Source organism: Cervus elaphus, chromosome 11 (assembly GCF_910594005.1).
Source record: "Cervus elaphus chromosome 11, mCerEla1.1, whole genome shotgun sequence".
NCBI lineage: Eukaryota > Metazoa > Chordata > Mammalia > Artiodactyla > Cervidae > Cervus > Cervus elaphus.
Window position 1 is genome coordinate 84,127,822 of NC_057825.1, and position 17,570 is coordinate 84,145,391.

The 17,570-nt window shown below is 45.0% G+C and overlaps 1 protein-coding gene across 4 annotated transcripts in view; it reads right to left on the bottom strand.

The window, feature by feature from the left end:
- The window catches only part of VIT (vitrin), a 118,847-nt gene that overhangs the window by 44,966 nt on the left and 56,311 nt on the right, over window positions 1–17,570 (bottom strand). For 3 of the 4 annotated variants that reach the window (XM_043918245.1, XM_043918247.1, XM_043918248.1), the window contains 3 exons: window positions 16,079–16,212; window positions 10,784–10,861; window positions 4,819–5,010 (listed from right to left, as the gene is read on the bottom strand). In XM_043918245.1, coding sequence (XP_043774180.1) covers window positions 4,819–5,010; window positions 10,784–10,861; window positions 16,079–16,212 — 404 coding nt within the window. The remainder of the gene's footprint in view (window positions 1–4,818; window positions 5,011–10,783; window positions 10,862–16,078; window positions 16,213–17,570) is intronic. The other variant, XM_043918246.1, reaches the window with a different exon arrangement.

Sequence of the window (17,570 nt, forward strand, 5' to 3'; positions counted from 1 at the left end):
GCCATCCAACCATCTCATCCTCTGTCGCCCCCTTCTCCTCTTACCCTCTATCTTTCACAGCATCAGGGTCTTTTCCAATGAGTCAGTTCTTCGCATCAGGTGGCCAAAGTATTGGAGTTTCAGCTTCAGCATCAGTCCTTCCAATGAATATTCAGGACTGATTTTCCTTTAGGATTGACTGGTTTGATCTCCTTGCTGTCCAAAGGACTCTTAACAGTCTTCTCCAGCACCACAGTTTAAAGGTGTCAATTCTTCAGCACTCAGCCTTCTTAATGGCCCAATGCTCACATCCATACATGGCTACTGCTGCTGCTAAGTCACTTAAGTCGTGTCCGACTCTGTGTAACCCCATAGACAGCAGCCCACCAGGCTCCCCCGTCCCTGGGATTCTCCAGGCAAGAACACTGGAGTGGGTTGCCATTTCCTTCTCCAATGCATGAAAGTGAAAAGTAAAAGGGAAGTCGCTCAGGCATGTCCAACTCTTAGCGACCCCATGGACTGCAGCCCACCAGGCTCCTCCATCTATGGGATTTTCCAGGCAAGAGTACTGGAGTGGGGTGCCATTGCCTTTTCCACATGGCTACTAGAAAAACCATAGCTTGGGCTATATGGACCTTGGGCTATATGGCAAAGTGATGTCTCTGCTTTCTTGTTCCAATTATTTGGACACAAACTCAAAATAGTTCTGTTTTCTAATTATAAAGTGAACACGTGCTCACTACCACCATATCCACTATGGATAGTAAAGAATCATCTGCAATCCCTCTATCCAGCAGTGGCTGGTTTACAATTTTGGTATACAGTGTTCTATTCCTTTTTCTATGCACATATTCTCATGTGCAAAACATAATTATAACACATGAGATTGGTAGCCATCCTATTTTGTAGCCTGCTTCTTTGACTTAACAACCTGTCACATTCCAATCTTCTCTTGTCAGTAAGTGTGCATATTTTAATAGCTGCGTAGTGACTTTTTAACCATTCTGACAATCGACAATTAAATTGTCTCCACTTATTTTCCTATCATGAACAACATCTATGTCCAGGCTTCTTTTGACTTTGACTGATAATTATCTTAGGATATATTCCTGTAAGTGCAAATGCTGGGTCATTTCTCTACACTGTTGCCCAAACCGTGTTTTATCAATTTCCCATGTGACTTGGTGAAAACTGACACCTTACTGTTTACTTTGAGTGTATTTGATTCCTGGTGAACATCTGTTATATTTATTGGCTATTTGTAGTTCTTCTTTCATGGCCTGCCTGGTCATAACCTTCACCTATTTTTCTTTTGGAATGTTTGTCTTACTGTTTTATAAGACTGGATTTTAAGAAAAATCTTCTCCTGATACCTTAAGGAAGATAAACATTCAGAGATGAGATACATGTAGGTGAGAAGGGAAATTGCACGTGGAAGGGTCGGGCTTTTTATACATACTTGTTCCTTCCTTTCCCAGGTTTCACCACTTCTTCCTTAGGGGACAGTGGTCAGGGGGTGGCTTGGAGTAGAAAGGTGTGTCACCAGCCCTTCCACCAGGTGGCGCTCTGCTCCCCTCTGGTGTTTACCCTTCAGTGTGGCCACATCTGATGCTGTGTAATTAGATTGGCTGAGGCATCCCGGGCGCTTCTTGAGATAAACCTGACCAGAAAACAATGCTGGGCGAAGCCACACTCCACCTTCCAAACTGTAGTAGATTCAGTGGACCCTGCTGCTGGACCTAAGGCATCGTCCACTGTTTCCAGAGCCCTTTCCTCAGCATAATGCTGAACCTTGTTCTCCAACCTGCCCCCTCTGGTCCTGGGAAGCAGCAGTCTGCCTGGCTCCACTAGGTGTGACATTCCCACCCCACTGGCCTCTCCCATGAACAGTCTCGCCTCCGCTCTGAGTCACTGTCACTCTAGGTCTTGGCTCCCCCAAGAAGCCCCAGGCTTCTCTTGTTCTGTACTCTTCTCTGTCTTGTTAGGTTTGCACAACTGCAGGTCAGTTAAGAGGCTGAGATGTGACCTTGGTGTCCAGCCCCATCTTCCTGGGAGTCCTGCCACATGCATCAGCTTCTCTTCATGAGCTGAGAGAGCCCCTTTCTTTTCTTCCTGCAAAGTTTCGACTCTCCTGGATTCCCTCCCATGCCTGTGTCTGGTCTGAAAGGCAGCTCTTGTCAACAGAGAGCAAAGATGACTCTGAGACTCCCAAAAGCGGGCGGCTCCTGTTCTGCCTCACACTTCTTAGGTGTCTTGCTGCAGGGGTCTTGGGGGATCTTGGTAGGATATGTTCACTGACATAGCCCAAGACCCTGGAATGGCGCCTGACACACAGTGGGCACTCAAGGAATGCTTTTGAATGAATACATGAATTAGGTTTTGTTTCAGCGCCCCATCTACAGTCACTTCTAGAATCTTTTGACTACAGTCACATATATGAAGGGAAAAAAAAATCACTTAAATCATCAGTAGCGCCTGACTTGTCCATCAGCAGGAGAGTTGCTCTCATAATTTAATAGAATATTTTCAGCTATTTGAAGAAATAAGCCATCTATATGTTAAATATTATTTAGTACACTTGGGCTAAAATATCACAGTGAATATCTACAGCCAAGCATTAGGATAGACATTCATGAGAGTAGATTGGTGGTTATCTAGGGCCAGTGGGGGAGGCCTTTAGGGGGACGTGGTGATTGACTGTCAGTGAGTGTGGGGTTTCTTTTTGAGGTGATGAAAATGTTTTAGAACTGACTGTGGTGATGGTCGCACTATTTTGAGTACACTGAAAATCATTGAACTGAATATTTTAAATGAGTGAATTGTACGGTAGACAAAAAGTATCTCAAGAAGGCTGTTATTTAAAAAAAAAAAAAAGACATAGGCATTCAAACATGAATCTTCACTCTTCTTCATTCCTACAGAAAATCCTTTGAGTAAACCATTCATGTTTTGAAAAGTCCTCTCTTCCTGTCTCCCTCCCCAGTTTGGCTCCTCTCGTAGCAATTAGGGCGCAGGCTACACAGAGCGCTTGGCCTGGATATTTGTCTAGGAGTCTGTGGGGCAGCACGGACGTGGGTGCTGGACCGGGATGAAGAGCAAACGCTGACGGGCTGCAAGGCCGCTGCCCAAAGCTTGTGTCCCCAGGCCAGGAATAAGGAGGCTTTGCCAGGCTGGGAGCCACTGCTTCAAGTTGCTTGAGGTTTTCCACAAGCACAGGCCCAACTTGTAACAGGATTTCCAAGCTCCCAGTGTAGCAAAGTAAATAGGCCCCAGGCTTAATTAAATGTGTTATGTAAAAATTGCCATCCTCTAAGGAGACACCAGGAGCAAGCAACTCACTCAGCTACTCACAAGTCTTTAAAAGAATCAAGAGGATGGGGTAGTGTGTTAATATATTTCAGAAATGATTTTTGTGGTATTTGTATTTGGGAACTTTAGGTTATAGCTTCTTCCGTGAGCCATGCATCGGATGGAATAATAATAATTCCTATTTTATAGAACTGTTGGGAAGATTAAAATAATGCGTGCAGGGTGCCTGGCACAGGCAGAGAATGGGCTGTGCATTCTGTGACTGTTTATGACTAATCAGAGCGGGAGTTGGCTGTGTCTAGACCCTCTGATCTTGTCACCCTGTCCGTGTCCAGGCAGGCCAGGCCTCAGCCTCTGCGCCACACGGTGAGGGCCGTGGGTGTCTGTTCACGGTGGAGATGGCTCCTGTCGCCGGGGCCGGGGGCAGCGTCACGGGAGAGCGGGCTGCTGGTCTTGGAGCCCGGCTCTGCGGCTTCCCTTCGGGGTGACTGGGGGCCAGTTTCTTCCTCAATACGGTGAATTAATCAAATTAGAAGCACTGTATCTGCTTTATAGGGTTGTCTTGAGGATTTAATAGGCTGATATTTGTCAGGGGCTTAGAAGAATGTCTAGCACACGGAACGTGTTTGGACTTGTTGACTAGAAAGATGACTAGAGAGCTGGGCTCTGACAGGGAAGAGGGAAGGGCCATGCTATGTGGCAGCGATGTTTGGAAGCTGGAGGTGAGGCTGAAAAGACCCAGTCCTGGGCACTTCCTCCTAGAAGCAAAAAGTGATACCAGGTGGGAGATATTTAGAAGTATCCTAGACACAGCGACACCCGCTCTGTGGAATTTCCTACCCTCTTGCCAGAGGACCTTTAGAAATGAGATAGATGCTCATTGCCCAGGGTGCCTAACATCGAAGACTGTGTAAGCTGTTGTTTGGATTATCCAATGGGCTCCTAAGGTTGTGTTCGATGTAATACCAAGATTAATTCCATAAACTGGACTTTGGTAAAACCTAAAACACGATTTAAGACATGGATACAAGTGGTAAGACAAAAAGCAGTCAGAAAAGAAATAAAAACTTGAGCTGACTTTTCTTAAAGGGATTCTTTTTTGTTGTTGCTTGCTTCTGATATTTGAAGACTTCCAGGAGTATTCAGTTTGTCCCTTAGAACCCAACAGTGTTTACACAGGAGTCTATTAGCCCTCCAGCTGAGCTTTTGGAGAAATGGAGATTTTGCAATGGGAAAGTTTCACATAATATTCTACGTTCCAAAGTATGATTAACAGCAGTCCTATTTTCAAATCTGTATTAAGTCCTTCTACATAGTTTGCTTAGCTTTCAGTTCAGTTTTGAATTATCATGAGCTCAATTTACCCCTTCAATATGGGAAGACACGGCGCACACCCCCGGCCCAGGTCTCCGGAGTTCTTCCCTTACCCAGCTCAAAACTCCATGCATGGGCATTCATACAAGCTGTTGACCCTAAAAACCCAGTCTCCCACTTTTCTAGCCCATGGCAACATACAGTCTACCTACTGACCCAGGTCCTTGCTTCTCTGGCCCACGGGCTGTGGTCGGAGGCTGCTGGTGGTTGAGCCTGCAGATGGGGAGGGCTTTGGCAAGATGGTGTGGGTGGCCTCGATGGCGGTAGTCCCCGGGACCTGCGTCACAGTGACTGGCTGTGCTGCTGTCCCTGGAACCGATGGGCTCTGATCTGCTCTTGCGGTCTCACCTGTAAGAAAGTGGAATTACACTGGGGCTTACAGAATAGCTGGTAGGCTCTTCAGGACAGAGATAAGTAGTTCTTGAACACTAGCTATGAGCAAAGTCCTGTGCTAGCTACTGTGGAGGCATGTACAATCTGGATGGAGGAATAAGTTGATAAATGAACCAAAGATGAAATAATGATACAATATTTAAAAGGCAGCTCAAAACAATAGCCACATAAACAAGGCTGAACAGGATTAATCATCAAATTAATTTGCCATACACCAGAAGCAATGCTTCTTGGATATATATGCTGTTTCAGTTCGTGTTGGCCTAGAGGTAAGGGGTGCTGTCGGGGCTTTTATTGTTTTAGAGAACGTGTCTTAGATGTTTTGGTTTTGGTTCACGACTAGCCGACTAACTCCTCCAGGTCCCAGTTTCCGCATCTGTAAAATGGGGTAACAGAACTAATCAGAGGGTAAAGACCATCTCGTTTCTTCTTCTAAACGTTACTCCTCATCCACATGTGATGATTTAGATTGCTTCCATGATTTTAAATGATTTGAATTTATTAGGTTGAGGGCATGGGGGGTAAGCGGCCCAATGGACCTTGGGGTTGTATAGAGAACCACAGGTCTGCGTCAGAAGGGAAGACCACATGGCCCCCAGAGTGAACAGCACCCCAGCCCTGGGAGGGAATAGCAGCCACCCTCATGTGTGCCGGCTGGACCCCACGGCAGGTGTGCCAGTTTCTACATCCGTGCGTCTGTGTTAGTCTCCTGGGGATGCTACAACTAATTACCCTAAACTCAGCGGCCTAAAACAACAGGAATGTAGTCCCTCAGCGTTCTGCAGGCAGAAAGCTGGGATCAGTATCATGGGGCGGGCCTCCCCCTGGAAGCTCTCAGGGAGAATCTGCTTCTTGCCTCTTCTGTTTTCTGGTGGCAGTGTAGTCCTTGACTTGACACCCCTCCAGTCTCCAAGGCCGGCATCCCCAATTCTCTCTCTGCTCTACTTTCATGCAACCTTCTCTTCTGTGTGTGTTAAATCTCCCTCTCCCTCCTCTTACGAGGATACATGTGATTGCATTGAGTCTCCCTGACAACCCTGCTCTCAGACAGTCTAGGATCACCACCATGCCCACCACCCCTACCCCCCACCATCTAAAGATCCTTAACTTAATCACACCAGCCTCCCAGCTTTTTTGCCCCTACCTCTTTCTTGCTGTGTAAGAAAACGTCTGCAGATTCCAGGATTAGGATACGGATATCTTTTCAGGGGTTGTTTTTTCAGCCTATGACAGCATCCCAGCTCTAGCTGTAACTCTGCTTAAGGATGAAGCATCTTTGGTACACAGAACAGCAGGCCAGGGGGGTAGCATCTGAGCTAGAAAGCTCTATACTCTGTGGGAGCCGCCCAACCTCCTCTTGGACATGGTACTGCGTGCTGGGCCGTGTCAGACTGCAGCCCTGTCCAGACGTGAGGCGGGGTCGGGTGTTCAGACCCACTGCCCAGCCCAGGTCCTTGCCAGTTCCCCCACCTTGACACTCACTGCCTGCGGGAGTCAGAGCATTGACCTGGGAGCACAGGTCAGCACAGAACATCCTGGAACTGGGCTAGAGTTTGGCCGTCCTGTCTGCTCTCGCAGGCGCTAGGCTGGCAGCGCAGGAAGCGGATCCCGCATTTACCCTGATGCTTGCTAGCAGCTGGTCGTCTTTAAATCCGCCTGGAGACTGTGCCAGACTAATTGCTAAAGAGCTGGCAGCGGCCTCAGGGGTTCGGCCAGTCTTCACGCCATCCTTGGGCAAAACTAAACCTGAGTGATTTATGACGTTTCCATTACTCTAAAGGAACTGAGCTTTCATAACAAGTCCTTGGGAAGTTTCTAATTTCTCCAAAGTACTCCTCTGTTATACCCTCTGGTAAATGCTACCAGGCATTAATGCCTCTTTAGGGAGACACAGGCTCGGTTCATACAGGGAAAAGCCATTTAACAGAATCACTCGTATATTTTATGAAAGAGGATATATTACTAATTTGGAGAGAAATCTATAAATAAACTGACAGTTCATTGTTCTTGCAGATTATTAATTAAAACACAATTAGTTAAATTAAAAGAAAAACTTACTTGAAAATAGTGAATATTTTTGCCACTTTAAACTCATTAGATACTAAGGATCTGGATTATCTTTTTCTCATACCATTGGCTAATTCTGAGGTTGCCAACCTGCTTCCTTGCCAGTCTGCCTTTGCTGATATTGATTTGCTAGATAGTAAATGAAGCATCCTATGGACAGCCATTTATGTTACTTGCTTAGAACACAGATATTTTCAATCATAAATAAATTCAACCGACAGAGCCATCTCCTTGGTCTTCCACACTCTTCCATGGAAGACCTAGTCATTTTTGCCTGCTCTCCTTCAAGGAACAGAGCTGTCTCTAAGAGGGAGATAGAGAAAATACCCCAAATGGTTCCAGTTCCTTGTTGACTATAATGCCTGGTGTGACACCAAGTGAATTCTTCATGAGACCAGGTTCCTTTTGAAAAATTTGAAATAAAACTACTAAAAAAATAGTTTCTTTGTACAACTTCAGGTATATGGAAGCTTGGGCTTTTTTCAAAGATTTTCATGGGAAAACATTTCAAACCTTCCCTCAGACTCTTGACATATTATTCTTTGGACAAGGTCAAGAATAGCTCCATACTCAACCGCACCAAGGGGTCCCCCAGCTGCCTATACCTGGACATCATTAGGATTGCAGTGGGGGTGATCCAGCGCTCTTTTCACAGAGATTCTGATCCACTGATCTAGGGGGCGCCCAGGAAATCTGATTGGAGAAGCATAGCCAGCGCCAGGCGGCTGGGCTCTTGGCTCCAGCCCTCACCAGCCTGGCCACGGGGCTCTCTCCAGTCTTCTGAGCCTGGCTCCCTTTGCTGTAAAGTGGGGATGGTCAGACCTAGCTGGGGGGCTGTTGCCAGTTAGAGATCATGTCTATAAGGGGGCCATACAATGCTTGTCATGTGGTAGACCTTTGATAAGTGACAGAAGCTGACATCATTGTGATACACCTGCCTCTCCCCCAGGGGAGGGTTGCGATGCTTGAGGGGATCATCCTAACCTGATTTATCTGTTCACTCACATTCTAGGTGAGATCAGGAAGCATCTTGTTAGGGGCAGGTTGGGACCTGAGCAGCTGCTGGCCTGCGCATCTCCAGTTCTCCCTCCTCCTTCCGTTTCTAAAGGAATTTTACCACCAAAGAAAGAGTGGCAACCAAGGGGGCCACCCTTTTTACTGTTCTCACTGGATTTTTTATTTGAATTGTTGAGACTCACCGCATGGTGGGACTGTCACTTGAAAGAGAGGTTCCTCTAATTTTGAGGCTGGATAAGACCCTAGTATCTCTTTTATGCTGGAATCCTTACGGCTGAGCTCAGAGTCTGCTACCACATGTGCTCAGCACATGCTTAACTGAATGACTGAATGACTGAATTTAATTTTTCAGACTCAGACAACTCTGGATGGTCTTGTGATAAAAGGCTGATAGTGAGAAATGGAGATGGTGTCATTGAAGGTGGAGATGGTTTGGTAGAAGGGACGGGTGATGGGAGATATGGCTTTTGCTAGTTTTAAATGTGCATAGCAGCATTGGAATTCTCTGCTTGTCCAGTGGTTAGGACTCGGTGCTTTTACTGCCCAGGATCCAGGTTCAATCTCTAGCTGGGGAACTAAGATCCCACAAGCAGGATGGTGTGGCCAAAGATATATATGTACGTAGCAGCACAGAGTGAGAAGGCGCCAGCTCCTCCACATTCCTCCTGATGGTCAGTGAGTCAGGCCTGCGGGGTGGGCAGTGCTAAGCTGGGCCATGGTGCAGGGGCAGATGGAGAAGTTTTGGAACTAGTCTCTGCTATGGAGGACCTAGAAACCCACTGATTATCTAAGACACCACTGGTTGTGACTGGTTTCTCTCCCCCCACCACCCCTCCCCTCTCCCTGACCCACATCAGGGGGATGCCATTGGAGCTCTAGCGCCATCGGCCCCTTAGAGTGGCGCCCTTGGGGAAGGTGCTGAACCGTATCTGAAATGGGGGTGTCCTGGCGCTCTGCCTCAGGGTCGCTGTGTGGGACAGGTGTCTGGCACAGTCACGGGGGGGGGGCGGTGCAGGAATCTGTCCAGATTTTGGCCATGGCCCAGTGCAGAAGCCAGAAGGCCCCAGTCCCCGCTTTCTGTCCCCGCTTTCTGCATGAGGAGAGGTGTCACTGAACTTCCCACGGCTGGGGCCGTGCTGGCAGAACTGTGATGTTGGTGGCCGCACCTGACCCAGGCCCCTCAGCAGAAGGACTCGAAGAAGGGGAGGGGTCCGAGGCCACCTCGGGGGAGAGCGGTGTGCAGGCTAAGAGGATGTTCCCTCCCTCCCTTCCTGCTTTGTCCTCTCCCCGGGCCCACAGAGAAGGGGACAGGTGACATCTCAGAATGGTCCATGGGGCGCCACCCTCTGCTTGTGGGAGGCATTAAGGAAGACTTGATTCTGTGCAGTTAAACAAACAAAAACAGGTCTAGATTACTGGAATAATTAAGAAGTCATTAAAGATATTATTGGAGAGTAACTGGGGGTGGGGAATGAGAAACATCCTCTATTTGCATGCTAAGTGCCTCAAGTCAGGATTCTTTATATACACTGTAATTGGCAGGAAAAATACAGGATAACAGTGGAGAGAGGGCTTTTTGGAGCTAGACTGTATTTGATTCTCAGCTCTGCTACTTACTTGCTGTGTGGCAAAGGGCAAGTTACTAAACTTCTCTGGTACTGCAGTTTCCTCAAACTCTTAAGTTAGGGCTAAGAATAGTATTAATACATATCCGTGGTGTTGCTGGGGTGATCAAATACAAAGATCAGGTAAATGTTCCAATGATCTTGGAACAATGCCTGGCACACAACAAAAGCTCCATAAATGCTGGCTAGCTTATATTGCCTATTTTAAAACCATATTCTCTTTTTGGACATGAACAAAGTCAGCTAGCTTGTCAAGTTTGTGGTTGTTGTTCAGTCCCTCAGTAGTGTCCAACTCCTGCGGCACACCAGGCTTTCCTATTCTTCACTATTTCTGTTTTCTCATTATTTCAAGTTTCTGGAAGTAATGTTAAATCCCACCATAAAACAACTCACAGCTTCTCTTTGATGAGAAATCAAAGTATTACCCCACCCCCCACGGCCCTCTCCCCCGGCGAAAGGACAGGAATGCATAGCACAGTTATTGCTTTTACACAGAAACCCAGAAAAGGGTATTTTCCTAGCCTGAGTGCTCTCTGTACCCCCTTAGTGGTTCACAGGAAGCTGGGTTGGCACAACCTCCCAGACAGTGCAGTTTTGGCTGGTGGTGTTGAGATTAGCAGCTTGCTATTGTCACAGAAACCACATCACCTTCTTTGCTTCCCTTCATTTCATACCTAAGTAGAGACAGTCTTTTCCCTTTCAGCCACCAGGGAACATTTCCACACAGAATGTCATGTCATCTTCTAAAGTAGCAATACAATAAAATTCAAGGCAACAGTCATTCTGAACAAAAATGACACAAACACGGAGATAATCTCAGAATTGCACAAATGAAAAATAAAGCCTCACTCTTCAGCCCATTGATTTCTGTGCCCGCTTTCCTGGCATCTGTTAAAATATTCCTGGAGTCAGTGGAGCTTGACTGGTTAAGATGCTAATTTCCAACCTATCTTCTAAAACACAGTATTGCCTGATTACAAAATCAGAAGATTTAGATGAAATCCCACGTGGACACTTGCCTGCTTTGGCAGCTGGGCTTTTAGATGATGAATATGTAAGAGACGATGGGTAGGTTATACCTTTTTGGGGTTTACCTTCTGCAAAAAAAGGAAAAAAAACTTTATTTCTGGAGCTAGAGATTTTAGATGGTTGCATCCTGATAAGTTGATTCCCTCCTTCTGATTTGTTTCTCTTGAGTTTAATGAAATCAGTCAGTCTCCACCCCCCTCCCATCCTTTGCTGAATTGTTGATTACAGTGAGAAAGTCAAGTGGCATTCTGTTTTTCTGTATTGCCTGTGTTTTATTAATATTAGAAAGGAAGCCATAACATCTTCATGACTCAGAATTAACATGAGCAACCCTTATTTGCTCATGAAGATGTGACCTGGAAGCAAAGTTTTCATACATGTGACTCTGAATGTTGAACCAGGTCAGTAGATGAAAATCCTCCCTACACTCTCTTGGACATGAGAGCTCTCGTGGCTGACTGGCTGTGCATGAACAACTACCTCTCACTTTCATGGACCCTGTGGGACCCATTTGAATTCCATAGCACTAGAGAAACTTGAAAGTAGGTAAATAGAGATCAGCCTTGAAAATAGCCATTTGTTGCCCACCCAGGGAGTGAAAGTTTAGAGAAGAAATGCTAATGTGTATCAGGGAAACGGTGGAAGCATAAACAAGAAAAATGATTGGGGCTGAGTAGGCAAGTCTCAAGCCTGGTGTGACTGAACAAGCCTGTGAAGACTGCTGCCCATGGTGGTCCTCTGCCAGGGAGTTAGCCTGAAGTTCCACCAGGGAGCCTCATTCCAAGGAAATGGAAACTGTCAGAAGAACACAAGCCCCACTGAGGCAGGTAATTGGTCTCACTTAGTGGCTGTTAAATCCCCAGGGCCTGGAGCAGTGTCTGGAATGTAGTAGATGCTCAGTAAGTATAACTGAGGAATTACCTTAGTGCTTAGATCTCTGTTCCTTGGTAGCTCAGACAGTAAAAAAATCTATCCTGAATGCAGGAGACACAGGTTTAACCCTTGGGTTGGGAAGAGCCCCTGGAGAAGCGAATGGCAACCCACTCCAGCATTCTTGCCTGGAGAATTCCATGGACAGAGGAACCTGGTAGGCTACAGTTCATGGGGGTTGCAAAGAGTTAGACATAACTGAATGATTAACACTTTCTCTTAGATCTCTGTTAAAATTTAAATACACTTGGAAGGGGTCTCGCCTGTTCTGTGACATTTCCACCTGACCATGAAAGCATTTTTAACTCTCAACCCAAGGGAATATTTTTATAGGATGGGCTTGGAGAGGAGACGGTGTGGAGTGTCAAATAGAGATGGGCAGTGGAACAGAATCTAGTGCCTGAGTTCACCAAAGGTCCTTCTGGCACAAGGAACAGCAAGGGTCATGAGGTAGAATGGGTAACAGGCTCTCAGGAAGGGTTTGGGATTGAGAGCAAGAAAATCTAGGTTTCTGTTTCTATTTTACCAATGATTAACTGCCTCAATCTCTAAGACTCTTGGTGTTTTTTTTTAATTCAGAAAATATGGGTAATGATATGGACCAACTTACTAGACAAAGTTGTAGGGATCTGAAGGAAAAAAATAGTTAAAATGTTTTGGAACCATATATCACCATAGAGATGCAAAGAAGTTATTCTGGTGTTAGCTATGAATGTCATTCAAGGTGAGAAAGAGGCAAATGTTTGGGCTCAAGGGAGGTACTTCATCTTATGAACGCCCACCCAGAGCAGGGCTGGGCAGCCCGGGTCGGCCCTGCTCCAGTAGACAGCGTGTGCTGTGCTAACTCACTGTCTTGTCTGACTCTTTGCGACCCCGTGGACTGTAGCCCTCCAGGCTCCTCTGTCCATGGGATTCTCCAGGCAAGAATACTGGAGTAGTTGCCATGCTCTCCTCCAGGGGATCTTTCCGACCCAGGGATCAAACCTGGGTCTCTTGCATCCTTACTTTTTCCCTATTGGCAGGTGGGTTCTTTACCACTAGCGCCACCTGGGAAGCCCCGGTGGACAGTGAGTGGGGCTATTTCAGACCCAAGGAGGGTGCCTTTATCCACTGCAAACGCCATAGGGACACCAGCTCCTCAGTTTCCTACTCATCTCACATCGAAAACCCTGTGGTTCCCTCTGTTTCTATTCAGAACGAAAAGGAGCCTGAGCTCAGCTTTCTGAAATGTGGGTCAGAGGACAAACAGGCAGTATTAGGAAGTCCCTCTCTGACCTTTCCCATCTCTGAAATGTGGAAAGACTATGCTGAACAAAAAGACATAACCCCTCTCCTGCCCCCTCCCAGCCTGCCAAAGTGAATTAATTAAAGGCGCATAGCAACATGTGAAAATTGGGAATAAAAGCCTAGAGAAAGGTCGCGAAGACATCTGAACCTTCAGAAGAGGACTCTGACTTGATCCAGCAAGACTCACTGGCCGTGAGCCCCTGGACAGCAGATGAGCGAGCTGTGGCCGCTGTCGGCTGAGACTCTCACGTGGCATTGTGCTCTCCAAACTCATTCACTGGTGGTCATTGCAGAGCACATGTGCTTATTATCAATGGCAAAAAGTGTTTCTGGTTAAATGTCACTAGGTGACATGAGATGACACAGCAGTTGAGACTTATAGGGAATAACACAGCAGATTGATTTTCATTTAAAAAATCCAAAACATCTCTGCTCGCATGGAATTAATTTTTCTTTTAAACCTCTCTTAGGATTCTTGGATTGCTGAAACCCTCTTATTCTCCCAGGAGCTCCTTGGTAACCACCAATGTGGAGACTGTACTTCTAAGATTGGCAAATTCGTATTCTAGACCTTAGTATGTTCATATGGCCCCTGTTTTGTTATGAGGTAAAGCTCACAGTATGATTAATGACCTCCCACTACCTGACATAGAAACTGGTATAGTTTGAACCCTGGGTGTGCAGAATTCCGTATGTAAGAGGAAACCGAGATTGCTCAAGTTAGAAGATCTGATTGTAGTCCTACTAAAATTATGATCAAAGGAGGTTGGGACATGGGGCATCTAAAGGTGCCAAAATCCCACCCAGCTTGGAAGGCCTGCTATATTATGAGACATTTCTCTCTTCTTTGCTTTAGCTGGCCTTCCACAGGTGGTACCTTCTCAGGAGAGTCACATGGCTCCTGATTTTGTGGGGAATGCCAGAAAAGTTTGCTAGAATGTATTTAAAATCCTGCAGTGCCTCTTTGGAGAAAATGAGAGATTCAAGGTCCAGTGCAGAGTAAACAGTACAGGGTGAAGACAGAACACTGTCTTGTGCTCAAATGCTGATGGGGCATGTCAAAGCTGGAAGGGCTCCTGGTGGCCAAACCTGGAAAATTTGAGCATCAAAAAGAATAATGATGATAATAGGCTATAACATGTTGTATTTTAAAAAACAATCTGTATGTCCATCATGGTACTTGGAAAAATAGTTGTGTGTGTGGGGGGGAGGGCTCATTTCTTTTTGTAAGAACACTAGCTAATAAATGTGGAAGAATAAGGATAATTTTTCAATTTCTGACTTTACTCTTGCTACTGAGGCAAGGATCACTGATGGATGTTAAAACCATTGGGTGAATTTTGGGTGGGGGGACAAGCTATTCATGCTGTTTTGAAGTATCATCCTATAGATTGCTATTAATTACAAAGTATCTTTTACCATGCAGAGATATTATAAAGTATCCAAGTTATCAAATTAAGCATCACCAACAAATGGACAAAATAACATTATGTGTCTCCTTATGACCATTTATGATACTACACAATGGATATGCTATGTTACTATCTATGTAGTATCTTTGCCAAAATATTTAACCTGAATCCAAGCATGAGGCAATAGCCAGACCTGTTTATGGTCCAGATTGTGGAACACAGTACTAGATTACTGGCTGAGACTTCAAAAATGTCATCTCAGGACTTCCCTGGTGGTCCAGTGGTTAAGAATCCACCCGCCAATACAGGGGACTGGGGTTTGACCCCTGGTCTGGGAGATTCCATATGCCACAGACCAGCTAGGCCCATGGGCCACAACTATTGAGCCCACGTGCCCTAGAGCCCGTGCTCCGCCACAAGAGAAGCGACCACAGGGAGAATCCCATGCACTGCAGTGAAGGCCTAGCACAGCCAAAAATAAATAAAATTAAAAAAAAATGTCATCACTACTCATGACCAAAAATGGAAGTGTGGTGGTAGACAGGTCCATATTAAAGGAAACCAAATAGACATGATAAGTAAATACAATAAGTGATCTTTGATTGTAGATCCACCCCCAAAAAGAAGAAGAAATTATTGTGAAGAATATTTTGGGTATAGTTGGATATAATTGAATAAGACTATTTCTTATTTTTCCTATTTATTAATATTCATTAACATTATTGTAGCAATGCTAATTTTTTTTTAGGCATGGTACTGTGGTTATTTTGGAAAATGCTTTTGTTTTTACCAGATGTGTGCTGAAGTATTAAGGGATAGTTGTCATCATGCCGGTGGCTTACTGTCACACAGTTCAAGCAAAATATAGATAGATAGATAAAGCAAGTGTAGCAAAATGTTACCAGTTGGTGTGTCTGGGTGAAGGGAATATGGGTATTCATTGTACCATCTTTTCATTTTTCCATAAACTTAAAAGTTTTCAAAATTAAAGGCTAGGTTGGGGAAATTCACAAAAATAAAATGAGGGGAACAGGCAGGTCATGATAATACAGAGATACTTGGTTATCTTTTTACTGTGAAGTCATACTAGCCATTAGGTCATTGACATTACCTCTTTGGAAGAGGGCAAAAAAAAAAAAAAGTGAAAATGATTATCTATAAAATCCTATGGAGCCAGATAGTGAGAACTGATTAACAGTGAAACAATTAGTCTCAAAAAAGAAATCTTAAACACAGTTGTAGCTCAGTTCTCTAAACGCCTGTCCCTATCTATTCATTTACCAGATTTCTCAAGGAATAATCTAGATATGGGGAACATTTGGCATAACTAAAGGAGTAGCTCAAAAACCCAAGTTATTAAATGTAATTCACTTAATTAAAAGTTTGATTGGACTTACTGATAGCTGCTGTGTGTTTAAAATGAGTAATTGGAGCCTTTTTAATACTTCCAGACTTGGTAGTGATTTATCACTGTAATTAGAATTCATTGTTTCATGATCCTAATTATCAGAAGAACTAATGCTTCAGATTTTTGTGTAATGAGGTGGGCCATAAAATAAAGCTAACAGCATAGTGAAAAGGGCACATTTCGTCCCCTGAGGTCACTTAACCCAGGTGTCGGTTACCGGGCAGCACTTCTCCAGGGCGCAGACGTACCTGAGACCACAAAGGATTCTCTCCATCGTGGAAGGGATAATGACCGGACGCCGTTGGAGTAGCTCCCTTTATAGCCAGACTGTCCAGCCACTTTCTGAACAAGTATTTTCCCTCCTGAATTATCAAGCACACCACTGTGAAGAGAGAAAAAAACTTTTTTTGAAGAAAGAGGAGAAGAATATTGTTTGACATATAATAGACTATGAAACCAGTTGCCATCTTAATTTTTTTCTTATTCTACATGTTATACATTAAAAATTTTTTTTAATTGAAGTATTGTTGATTTACAATGTTGTGGTAGTTTCAGGTGTGTAGCATAGTCATTCAGTTATTCATATATATATATTTATTCTTTTTCACATTCTTTTCCTATACAGGTTATTACCAAGTATAGACTTCCCTGTGCCATACAGGGGCCTTCCCTGGTGGTGGCTCAGATGGTAAAGAATTCGCCTGCCATATGGGAGGCCTGGGTTTGATCCCTGGATTGGGAAGATCCCCTGGAGGAGGGCATGGCCACCCATTCCAGTATTCTTGCCTGGAGAATCCCCAAGGACAGAGGAACCTGGTGAGCTGCAGTCCATGGGGTCACAAGGAGTCAGACACGACTAAGTGATTATGTGTGCCTGAGTGCTAAGTTGCTTCAGTTGTGTCCAACTCTTTGCGACCCACTGGATTACAGCCACCAGGCATTTCTGACCATGGGACTCTCCAGGCAAGAATACTGGAGTGGGTTGCTGTGCCCTCCTCCAGGGGATTTTCCTGACCCGGGGATGAACCCATGTCTCTTACATCTTCTGCATTGGCAGGCAGGATCTTTACCACTAGCACCACCTGGGAAGCCCACAGTAGGTTCTTGCTGGTTATCTATTTTATATACAGTAGTGTGTATATTAATCCCAAGTTCCTAATTTATACACCCCCACCCATGTTTTCCCCTTGATAACCATAAGTTTGTTTTTGAAATCTGTGACTTGTTTCTGTGAGGTTTTTTTGTAAATAAGTTCATTTGTATAATTTCTTTTTAGATTCCTACTAGTTCTCCCTGAAGTAAAACCTCTTTCCTGACAATTTCCAGTGTGGTTTTGTGACATCACAGAATGATTTCAACTATTTCAAAGGGTGGTACAGTATTTTTAGAAGCACGTTTTCCTTTTATTTTGGGGCAAGGAAGGTGTGTGAGCTAAACTAAACTCATTTAAAAGAGTCCCCAAAGGTTGGAAATTGTTTCTTTAGTTTCTAGGATTTTGAAGGTTTTAGATCCTCATATGACAGTAACTGAAGCAGGGGCTCCGGTAAGTCATTTCCTTGCCCCAGAGCCTAACACGGCTCCCTTGGGCATCTGTAATTGACTGCATGGGGGAACTGAAAAAGTCCTTAGATTTGTTCCCATCAACACCCTTCCTTCTCTACAGGAATGAGTGCTGCTATTTCCTTCCCTCCCACATCCATGGTGAGTCAACAACTTTCAACACTCAACGTCCTAACAGCT